The sequence below is a fragment of the Dendropsophus ebraccatus genome, chromosome 13 (genome assembly GCF_027789765.1).
Source record: "Dendropsophus ebraccatus isolate aDenEbr1 chromosome 13, aDenEbr1.pat, whole genome shotgun sequence".
Lineage (NCBI taxonomy): Eukaryota > Metazoa > Chordata > Amphibia > Anura > Hylidae > Dendropsophus > Dendropsophus ebraccatus.
The window spans coordinates 16,631,872-16,644,001 of NC_091466.1; the positions used below are offsets into that span (position 1 = coordinate 16,631,872).

Consider the following 12,130-nt stretch of genomic DNA (forward strand, 5'->3'; position numbering starts at 1 on the left):
GAGGGGGGGGGGGGGGAGAGGAAGGACATAGATGTAGTGCCAGCCTAATGCATATACAAATGTAAGCCCGGCCGTTAGACACAGCGCTGCTGGATTAAAAGTTGTTTTTATGACAATAACTGCATCCCCTGCCGAACGGACCCCAGGACAGATCTTGGTTTAAAAGCAGCTATCCGAAGGTACAAGTGGTTTGGGGGGGGGGGGGGTGAGATTGTGGGTACAGAGTCGCTTTAAACAAGCATTAGTAGCAATAGGAGTCTAGCAAATCATTGACCTGATTGCATTCTATTCTACTGCTCCTTTACCGCAGGACCTCGATGACGATGAATTTGATGTGGGGAAACCAAAGAAGCAGCGAAGGACGATAGTAAGAACAACGTCCATAACCCGGGTCGGTTTACATTACTTACACTAACTTGGAAGGGTTGTGATGTAAAGTCTGTCAGCCATTATTCTGTACCGCTGCGTGTCGTCCCTGCTACCTGATTAACTTGGTTTTAGGTGGACGTGTCATTGTTGCCTGGCTTCCATCTTTTTGTCACTTTCAAAGTGTAGATTTACTGAGGAGTATGCATCAATCCCCTGAAGTCTTAGTGAGATCTCTTAGGGCAAGGATGGAGAACAGTCAGCCCTCCAGCTGCTGCAAGACTACAACTCCCATCATACTTGGACAGCCTTTGGCTATCCAGGCATGATGGGAGTCGTAGTTTTGCAACAGCTGGAGGGCCCAATGTTCCCTATCCCTGACTTAGGGTATATTCACTTATAGAATATAGGCTGCGAATTTCACTTAAGAAAATACACAGGCACAATCCGAATAAACATACCTAGAATTGTATAAATCCATATAATTTAGGCTTCAGATTAGTATCCTCACTTCTGTTCACCTGGCCCCAAGATGTGACTCTTGGCCTGTTAATTTTGATGGACTACATCGATTGAGGGTGCCTTCACACGTACTGTATCGCTGCGTTTTTGGTGCGATTTTTACATGCGAGTTTTGATTTTCACATGAAAATCATAACTCGCATGTAAAAATCGCACCAAAAATGCAGCGATAAAAATACAGCGTTAAATACGCAGCGAATACGGTACATGTGAAGCTACCCTTAAATAGGTTTCTGTCAGGTTTCCATTGTGGGTCTGGTATTTTTGATGGCAAGTTTAAAAAAAAAAAAAAAAATTACTAAAGCTATAAGTGTTACTGTCACTTTAATAAAAACTTTAAAGGCATCACAGATATATCAAAAGTTTTGACAAGGGTGTTCAGAACCCAGCTGATCTCTCAATTCAGAGCTGGGAGAAGTGCATGGCTGAGTTCTTCACTTTCCTGCTTATTGCTCTACCGGTCTCTCTGCAGGAGACTATTTCTCTAGTAAGTCTATGGAGCCTGGCTCCTGCAATTACAAAGGGGAGAACAGCGAGCCAGGGAGTGAAGCACACAGCTGTGCCATTCTCCCGGCTCCCATCTAGCGCTCAGTGGTGTTTTGGATGCCCAAAACCCACTGTGACATCATGGCAGCCTTAAAGGGGTACCCTGGTGAAAATCCATTTCTTTCAAATCAACTGGTTTCAAGTTAGATAGATTTTTATTTTGCTTCTACATTTGTAATTTGCTTCTATTTAAAAATCTCAAGTATTCCAGTACTTATCAGCTGCTGTATGTTCTACAGGAATTAATGTATTCTTTCCAGTCTGACACAGTGCTCTCTGCTGCCACCTCTGTCCATGTCAGGAACTGTCCAGAGCAGAAGAGGATTTCTATGGGGATTTGCTACTGCTCTGGACAGGTGGCAGCAGAGAGCATTGTATCAAACTAGAAAGAATACACCACTTCCTGCAGGACATACAGCAGCTTATAAGTACTGGAAGATTGGAGATTTTCAATAGAGGTAAATTACAAATCTATATAACTTTGACACCAGTTGATTTGAAAGAAAAATATTTTTGTCTGAGTACTCCTTTAAGGTTAGTATGGAGCGTGCTCAGTAGAAAATGGTGGATCTGGCCGCCCCTCTTCTCCGCTTGTTAGTAGACCTTTTCGATATGGTTACATATGACTGGTAAGCTGCAGATTTTCCCAGTGACCTTTAATGGGGGGGGGGGGGGGTAGTCAAAATCTGCAGTTTGTTTTCCATGTGTGAACATACCCTTACTGTACTCTCTGCACAATGACAGGTCCACTTTAATCAACTAATATCACAAATAACCATTTATTTTTCTCTCATTTATAATGCTTAATGCTTCCGTTTACAAGCCGTCAGAGCTAAACGTCTCCCAGTAGACACAGAAGCTGTATTGGTGCATATTGGCGTTCGCTATAAGCAGCAGAATGGTAGCCTAGCTGATATATATATATGTATATGTATATGTATGTTATTGCTGACATAGTCAGTGCGAGCTAGTGAAAGGCCTTAATAACCAAAAACATGTTTTAGAAAGGTTTTGAATAACTCGACTTCCCGGAAATCAATTTCTGAACGTCGCTTTTTATTGTTTTACAGCAACAGAACTTCAAGCAAAAAGTGGTGGCCCTGTTACGGAGGTTTAAAGTGTCTGATGAGGTGCTGTGAGCGTTTCCTATAATATTATCATGTTGTGTACAATCTTACTTTTCATGTAAGGTTCTGACAGAGGCCAATACAGTCTCGGTATGCTATTCCACCCAGCCGGATCGGGTAAAAAGGTTTGGTTACATATAGTTTTGGTTAATGAGGAACTATATAGCTGTAAGCTCTAAGGCCTCGTTTACACTACGGAATCTGCGCCGAGATTCTGGGCGACATGTCAATTCTTTGAGCGGAGGTGCGGGCTCTCTCCCATTGTAACTGATAGATTCCAGGCGGAACTCCTGCCTTCTATGTGCCGATTCTGTAGTGTGAACGAGGCCTTGCTGTCCATTCATGTATACTATTACATCCTCGACCACTGGCCCATTCAAGCAGGGACACTTGGGACCCCTGTTGACATGATCATAGAGAACACATTGATCAGATGCCTATCAATCCGACACTTTTCACCTGTGCTGTGTACAGATTGTAGTCCTTGGGATAATCCCTTTAAATCCTTTAGCGGAGTTCTCTACTTTACCCCCCTCATTCTTGTGTGTATGTATGTAGAGTTTCTAATGATTATATTGCTCCTCTGCCACGGATATAATGGATTAGATGGAGTTTAGCCTCCTTGCCTGTACATTTATAGTCTCTTAGAGTATTAGAGAGGTATAGGGATGAGGATTATTAGACTCTCCTCTCAGTAGGCAGAGATGGTACTTGCTCTTGCCGCCCATAAGATGCTGTGCTGATGCATCATCGGATTGATAGATTTGAAAGGGAGAGGATGCAGATTGCTATCTGAAAGTCAAGATGGTGGATGGTTAGAGGTCACATGACCCAGATGCAGTAAAGTGTAGGTACAGCAGAGCTGGGATAAAACAGATGACAGAGCAGGAATTGCGGTGGTGAGTATGCATTATAAGGGGGAAAAAAAATGTGTGTGTGTGTATATAGATATATAGATATATATATATATAGATATGTATGTGTAAGAGTGCTACTTTGAGCATTAAACGTTTTTTAAGGCTTTGCAGGCTGTTTAATTTGCTGGAGAAAACAAATATACAAATTCTATTTACTGTACATATGAGTTCCTCTATTGTGATTTTAAACTTTGAAATGCTTAAAGGGGTTTTCTGGGGAAATGTAAGAATGAAGTATGTGCCTCCCCTGCTTTATTTTTTATTTTTTTTTAATTATTATTTCAAATTACAAAGGACAAGGTAATTAATACTTCACATCACATAGCACAAACATTATGTACAAACTCCTCGACATGATCCTAAAACCCATTCCCAAACACTCCCTAACCCACCCCACACACGGAAGGAGGATGATGCAGGCGACAAAGCAAAAAAACAAAAAAAAAGAGACAAAAAAAAAGTATTCTCAAACAGCCTAATGGCAAATGTCAAGCCACCGTCATTAACTTCAGTTTCTTTCTTCTCTTCAAACGCAACTAGTACTCTACCTAAGACCACTTCCCCCAAATCTTTGTATGCCTCTTTAAAGCCCTATACGAGGAACCTTCATATTTTTTTTTTTTACCTTATTAGTTAGTAAACGCCATTCTTCTGTAGAGGGGGTCCTAGTCCTTAGCCAGTATCTTGCAATAACGACTTTTGCAAGTGCACACACTCGATTTAAAAGGGTACCCTCCTTACCAACCTCAGGAAAAGGCCCCATAACCATACTTCTCCTATCAACCGTGATTGCAGAGCCTATTTTTGTCTTAGAAGCATCTGTCACTTCCTCCGAGAACTCAACTAGCTTGTGGCATCCTACCAACATATGGTGAAAGTCCGCTTCTGCCACTCCCTCTTCTTAAAGAGGCGCTCCACCTGAATTTATTCTTACTAGGTTATTGTCATACAGCAGTAAGGGAAGTAGCGACACCTATTCCTAGTCCTGTCAACCTTCCCTGCCCCGATTTCCTCATGATTTCTCCCTTGAGCGGAGACTGACATTGCGTCATTGGAAAGGCTACATTGTTTTTTAGCGAAATTTTCTTCCCAGACTTGTCTTTATAGGGGTTACCTGGACTTAGAAAAAGCACAGCTACTGTCTTGTATAAACAGCACCACCCCTATCCTCAGGTTGTGTGTTGTATTACAGTTCACTCTATTCACTGAGCTGCAAAATCCACACCCAAACTAGAGGTGCTGTTTCTGTGAGAAAGTGGCCATGTTCTTGTAAGCCTTGGCAACCCCTATAAAGCCGTATTTTCTCTGTGCTAAACCAGAGAAATGTAAAGCTCCATCTGGCGGTAATGTCTGCGACCCCTTGTACATGGGGGCAGTATAGCGGGTCAGGGTTACATTACCCTTCGCACAACACCTCTTATTAAATCACATTATAAGGTGTGGGGTCGATCCCTTCACGTATTTCATGCCGTGGTATCATTCAGGTTTTTCTATAAAATAGAGGTGGAAAATGTCTTCAATTTCTTCTGTACTAATATTCCTAGGTGCTTGACTCTGAACAGGACCCAGGAGAGCACGTGCCCGAGGTGGAGGAGGACATGGACTTACTGTACGACACCCTGGACATAGAGAATCCCAGCGATAGCGGCCCTGAGATGGAAGATGATGACAGTGTCCTCAGCACTCCCAAACCAAAACTAAAGTGAGGAACACAGCTAGTACATCTCCAACAATCGCATGTATTAACCCTAACACACACACACTGCAATATACGGTATGGAAGCAACATGGCTCACGGTCCAACACCATCTATTTGCCTATAACATCTATGGGGGTTATGGTAATTGCATAATGCAGCCAGCTCAGCTGCTATTGGAGTCATAACCAGCTGCCGCACCCTGGCAGGAGGCAGTTTGGGGCCCAGATCTAGCGATAGACATTTATGACAGATCCACATTGCTTGCAGTTAATGTAAGTTGAGGATACTCCTTTAAATCTATGTATTAAGATGCCATGGTCAGCTGTGACATCCTGCCGGAAGATGTAAGCCTATTAGGATAGTGCTTTTGCCTGTGTCTTGCCCTGAGCCGCTCAGTTAATCCTCCAGTGACTGCCGATTCAGCACTCTGACGCGAGGCTGATGTCTGGTTAGATAACGGCCCATTCTATGGCTTTCCCTAGGAGGCACAGGTTAGACACAGGCCTGTAGCTACTCTGCGGAGGGATCCTTTAGAAGGGGTTTGGTGTCCTTAATAGATCAGGAGAGATGCCTCTATCTAGAAAACAGTTACTGTAACTATGTTCTTGGTTCCTGGGACAAGCAGGTCAGGACGTTCCAGCAGGAGTGAGGTTGGGCCTGGGTCCAGATCATGTTCTTTTCTGGGAAGACACTGAAGGATGTTTGTGATCTGTTTCACCTACCAGTTCAAAGTGTGACCATTAAATTAAAGTGTTCCCGTTACTAGAAAAAAACATTGGTCGTTCAGACCCCCCCCAGCAGGAACACGAGGTTATGTGCTTCTCTTCCAGGCTTGCTGCCATCTCTAAGTCTATGGAGCTTGTCTTGTGCAGCAAGGCTGGAGATGTAATATTCAGTAGTTACAATTCAGATAAGGCAAACAACAAAAAATGTAATGGTAGTCAGCTCACCTCCACATGGATGTAGAAGGATCTCAGTTCATGGAAAGAGGGTGCGTGGGTCTGGCTTCGGCCAGTTGCCTATTTAATAGTGGAAGTAACAAGGTGATTGTCCCGGCACTCCAAGGTTAAAATTTTTAAAAATACTTTATTGCATATCAAAAAAAGAGAAGATAAAAGATCATAACAAGGTTAGCTGAAAAACCTATGCGTTTCGCATGTATGCTTTTCAGCTAACCTTGTTATGAGCTTTTATCATCTTTTTTTTTTTTTTTTTTAATATGCAATAAAGTATTTTTGAAATTTTGGCCTTGGAGTGCTGGAACCATTAGCTCAGATTAGGCTACACTGACATTCACAAGGATCAGACTATAAGTATATGAAGGTAATAGCCCTCTGAAACCGTTGCATATATTGATTTATGTATTTCCAATATTTTAAAAAATTGCATTTTGGGTACAAACAGTCCGAGCAAGTATTGTCGCAGAAAATGCTATCATCAGACGTCTCTTGGTGCCATGACGGGATACGCTAGCATTAAGGCCTAGAAGAAATGCAGTCCTGTATATGCGGATATTGCGTGATACATATCAGAACTTCTATGTGTTTGCACGGTTGACCTTATCGGTCAGATGACAACTCATTTTTTCTCCTGCTTGCGCCAGATGTCAACATTTCTGTTCTTTTCATCCCAGGCCTTACTTTGAGGGTCTTTCACACTCCAGCTCTCAAACGGAGATTGGAAGCCTGCATAGCATAAGAAGCCAGAAAGAACTGCCAAGCCCTGTAAGTATACAATCTAAGCGACATGGATGTTTGTCTGCTCCGACAGGTTAGCGAGTCTGCAGCATTTACTTGTCAAACGATGACAGGCTGAGGGGTTTATATGCCCCAGAATCAGCCAATTCCACCATCTTTGGCAGTCCTATAGAGAGTGAATGGATTGGCGGTGTGCATGCTTCACACAGGGCAGGGGTAGGGAATCTTGGCTCTCCAGCTGTTGCAAAACTACAACTCCCATTATACCTGGACAGCCAAAGCCAGACATGATGGGAGTTCTAGTTTTGCAACAGCTGGAGAGTCAAAGTTCCCTATCCCATACACAGGGGAAGGGGGGTGGATAAGGGACCGCCTGTTATGATTGTTTAGGCACTTATCACTTATCCTGTGGACGCTTGATTTTATATCCTATAGTTTCATGCAGGTAGGCACTCAAGTACAAATAAAACTTCTCTGAGAAGGGAGTTGCATGTGCTTGTATAATATCGCTGCTAAAGAATAGAAAGCTTACCGCAAAATTTCAGGTATATTGAGTAATAGAAGGAGAAACCCCATAGGGAAAACCATCTAGAGATAAATAATCCCATGGGTCGTGGTGGAGACAAGCTGTCTGGTAGGGGTGAAACAATAACCAACTCTTAGGACTATGAAACACATCCTGTCAGGTATGGCCGGAGAAAATACTGTGATCTGGAACAAAGACTGAAATCTACATTACCAGTGAGTACAGAAGGGATGCATTGTGTCTGATATACAGGACCTAGCATCCCATTAGAGACCGATCTATGGACCATCTATCTTAGCTTTTAGAGTTACTTGTTCTTCGAGCAATGTTTGTATACCAGCGTCCACTAACCAGTAGGAACAGTAATATGTAACGGGTATGTACCTGGCTGTATTTAGTCTGAACATACATTTGTATACTGTCCATTCACAGAACAGCAATGTCCACTTTGAGAAACCTCACCGTGACCTCTCCCAGTCTGCAAACACTGATGTAAGTGGCGATTCATAGATCCTTTACCTGTGATTGACATTGAGACAAGGCTATAATGTTTTGTTGGTGTCCATTTTCTGTAAGGCCGAGTATCTATGTGTAATGTTACTTTGGTGGTTTTATTTTTACTTGCATTTTTATCAGTGCTCAAAACCATTCCATTTATCCGCACAGCTTGAGGATCCCGAAAGACGGACGTCCCTTCCCAAGCATTCTCCCGAGAGCCTGTCTGACACTACATCACAGGTGTGTACGGATCTGTAGACTCCTATTCAGATTTTTATTACATTTACTCATCACTTTTATCTTCTCTCCATAACTTCTCCTTATACACCTACGTATATACAGTGTATCATCCCTTATCAAAGGGCTTTTCCTAAAATGTCAATCATGGTTCTGAAATTCCCTACTTGAACAAAAGTATATTGGGTCCCCTACACGTTACACATATGAGTCTTTTGCCTTGTATCTACTGGATATATTCTCTGGTAGATGTTTTTTTTGGGGGTTGAGCATGCAAAGTTGCTGCTGTCTATCACACGTACAGGATCTGCAGCAGATTTGCTTTGAATCTGCGACTTCAAATCTGCTGCAGATCCTGTACGTGTGGACACACCTTTAAAGGGACACTGTCATTACTTTTTTGCTGCCTGAACCGCAAGTCATCATGGCGGTAATAGATGGCTTCTTATACCCAAATAGGGGGCTGTTTATTACTTAGGGTTATTGGGGCAGAGGAAAGCCAGCAGGGACCTCTCCAATGACTCAAGCAACATGAGTGTTAATAGGTTCCCTTTAAATGGATATTTCCATCTGGGGTAGATAGGCCCTACCCACAGTAGGAACCTGATAGGACATAACTAAGAGATTGTGGGGGCTCTGTCTGCTAGGGCCCCTATGATCTTGAGAATGAGAACCCCAAAATCCCAGCAAAAGGAAAGCGAGCTGAATGCAGCTTTTGGCTCTTTTTTTCGGCAGCTCCATGGAGAGTTAATGGAGCTGCGGCGCAGCTTCACTTGTAAGTGTTGGCTGGCATAGATTTTCCTGCGCTGGTAGTATTGGATACCTATTATTTAACAGGGTCACCTTATTCTTTTTTTTTTTTTTCCTTTTATCTCTCTTGTTACAAACTTCGGGGCTGTCCTGTCATATGGCAGATTCGGTATGTTGTAGTATTAGGCACCAGATTAGCACTCTTCCCATGTCTTATGGTGCTCCTTACCCTTGCCTTCTGAGGATAAAATATTACCATTTACTCAGAGTACATCCTAGACCTCTAGTATGATAGTAAATGTAGTGGCCAGTGTGTGTTATGGTTTATTACAGTAATAGCCAGTGTACGGCTGCTGAAAGCTTTTATGTCTCTCCTGTTATACGTGTAGGATACCACGGAGCAAGATCCACAGGATATTGAACTTTCCACTCTGGATGTGTTCGTGGAGAGGCTACCCCCAAGTGGAAAGATAACAAAGACCGAATCCTTGATCATTCCTTCTACTCGGTAAATACTGCACATCTTCATGTTGTATTATGCTTTGTATGAGGTGTCATTTTTGTAGATCTGGTGTCCATGGAAGCATGCACCGATCAGCCATAACACAACAGCCACTGACAGGGTCTAAAAATGGCACCATGTAGGTAGAAGTAGTAGTTGTGTTTGAAGATGACAGGGTCAGAGTGCCTGTTTATGGGAGATCATGTTGGGCCTTCCCAGTATACAGTGGTTAGTACCTACTAAATTGTGGTGATAAATTCCCTTTTGTATGGGATAAAATCTTTATTAGCCATGCTGCAGGGGACATGACAGTAATGTATAATTGCCTGTCCTGCTCCACCGTAGCTGCCGCTTCCTAGGGCGCCCACCCTGCACCACTGTCAGCGGTTTGAGGACATCCACTGACGTGCCATTCCCGTAGGAAATGGACGGTCAACAAAGGGCCTATACTGACCGGGAGCAGCACATCGGCAGATGTTGTCGAAACTCTGACAGCAGTGGCCCAGGAACTGGCAACTGCTCTGGAGTGGGACAGGTGAATATAAATGTCATGTCCCCTACAGCATGGCTAAGGAAGCATGTATGCTGTGTGTTGGGAGGTATTGGAAAGACTCATAGGAAGAGGAAATCCACAGCTCCAAATAAAGTTCATATGTCCATAAAATGCATACAAAAAAGTTAAAATACACGCCACTGGTCATTGCAGCTTTCTCTGTATAGAGCTGTATAGTCTCAGAACATGATGCCCCCTCCTTTCTTCATGGCAGTCAAATCCTCTAATTGCTGCTGGTCGAGAATAATTGGAGGAATATGGCATACGGATCAAAGTGGGGACTTCCATATTTCCCAGACCTCATTCAGATTGAATATCTTTGGGATGTGCAGGAAAACAAGCCTGATCATTGGAGGCCGCCCCTTACAGAACTCCCAGGATCTGCTGCAGTTTTGGTGCCAGATACCACAGCACACCTTCACAGGTCTTGTGGGGTCTGAGCTGTTCTAGTGGCACAACGGTCACCTCCACAATAGTAGCAGGTGACTTCAATGTCATGGCTGATTGGTGTGTTTTGCTTTGAGGAAGGTGAATGTAATTTATTAGATATTATTTTTTAATTTTTTATACTACAGTTTGGAAGGAAAGCAAGCCGGTCGTCGCGGTAGAAGCACATCTTTAAAAGAAAGGCAGGCGTCACGACCCCAGAATGAAAGAGCCAATAGCCTCGATAATGAACGATCACCTGATACTAGGAATCATCTCCAGGTAAAGTCAAGCACTCATCAGTCTGCAAGCCTCTTACACCTAGAAATACAGCTGAGGTCAGCTTCCATCACCTCCATCTTTAGTCAGAAAGCAACTTGAGTAGATGCATCTAAAAATATGGTTCTGTAAGTAGCCACTTAAAGCAGCAGGCAGCGTATTAGGAAGGCCCTGGATCTCTATGTACAGACCAACTGCATATCTGTACAGTCTACATATGTGGTCACTTACAAGCTATATAGGAAAGAATCACTGCAGTCTGCTGGTTAGTTGTATTCACCCATATGGGTTACACTGTGCCATGAAAACTGTTATTAAAGCCATAAATGACACTGTTTTCTGTTCAGATTCCCAGAAAGACTGTATATGATCAGCTAAACCACATCCTAGTATCCGATGACCATCTCCCTGAAAACATTATCCTCATAAACACTTCGGACTGGCAGGGCCAGGTAAGTCTCCTTCAGTGAGCACTGATCTATGCAAAGAGCACGGTTCATGTGCATTGGTCTTTAGAAGACAAAGGGTCTGATACTATCTGCAATATTAGACAGGATTAAAGGGGTTATCCAGGATTTAAAAACCTGGCCACTTTCTTGTAGAAACAGCCCCACTCTTGTCTCCAGTTTATGTGGGGTTTTACAATTAATTCACTTCAGTGGAACAGAGTTGCAAAACCTACACCCAAACTGGAGACGGCCATGTTTTTCCTATTCCTGGATAATCCCTTTAAATACTCTGTGTTAGGAGATATTCATGGAATATATATTTATAGGTGGACTTTGGCTTTTAGTCCTCTCAGCTAAAGCTGACGGAGCGCAGCATTTAGCTCAGTACCCTACCCAGTGCAGAATAAGACACTGGAATATTAAAGGGAACCTGTCACCCCCCGTGCCGGGGTGACAGGTTCCCGACCCCCCCGTTAGAGACCCCTATACTTACCTCATCGCGTCGGGTCCCGCTTCTGAAGATGGTCGGGTCCCGGAGATCTCAGCCGCCGCAGCCCGGCGCGCGCTGAGAGATGAGTCCAACGCTCATAGAGAATGACGGAGCGCTGGACTCTCCTGTCATTCTCTATGGGTGTTGGACTCATCTCTCAGCGCGCGCACCCGGCTGCAGCGGCTGAGATCTCCGGGACCCGACTGAATCCAGAAGCGGGACCCGGCGCGATGAGGTAAGTATAGGGGTCTCTAACGGGGGGTCGGGAGCCTGTCACCCCGGCACGGGGGGTGACAGGTTCCCTTTAAGAATGAATTTGCTATAAATATATGTGTCTTTATTGTTTTTTACGTATTCATTCTTTTCTGTGTTTCAGCTTCTTTCAGAGATCTTGCAAAAACACGACCTTCCCTTAGTCTGCACATGTTCTCAAGCGGATATTCAAGCTGCTTTTAATACAATAGTCTCCAGAATACAGCGATAGTAAGTGTCAGATGTTCTTACTGATCCTGCTCTGTCATCTTTTATTGTCTTATACCTGTGGTA

The 12,130-nt window shown here is 43.5% G+C and overlaps 1 protein-coding gene across 3 annotated transcripts in view; it reads left to right on the forward strand.

Moving 5' to 3' along the window:
* The window catches only part of PACS2 (phosphofurin acidic cluster sorting protein 2), a 57,071-nt gene that overhangs the window by 33,029 nt on the left and 11,912 nt on the right, over positions 1-12,130 (forward strand). For 2 of the 3 annotated variants that reach the window (XM_069950192.1, XM_069950194.1), the window contains exons 7-16: positions 311-391; positions 2,505-2,564; positions 5,023-5,180; positions 6,811-6,901; positions 7,833-7,892; positions 8,067-8,138; positions 9,275-9,393; positions 10,516-10,648; positions 10,993-11,097; positions 11,961-12,067. In XM_069950192.1, the coding sequence (XP_069806293.1) occupies positions 311-391; positions 2,505-2,564; positions 5,023-5,180; positions 6,811-6,901; positions 7,833-7,892; positions 8,067-8,138; positions 9,275-9,393; positions 10,516-10,648; positions 10,993-11,097; positions 11,961-12,067 (986 nt within the window). The remainder of the gene's footprint in view (positions 1-310; positions 392-2,504; positions 2,565-5,022; positions 5,181-6,810; positions 6,902-7,832; positions 7,893-8,066; positions 8,139-9,274; positions 9,394-10,515; positions 10,649-10,992; positions 11,098-11,960; positions 12,068-12,130) is intronic. The other variant, XM_069950193.1, reaches the window with a different exon arrangement.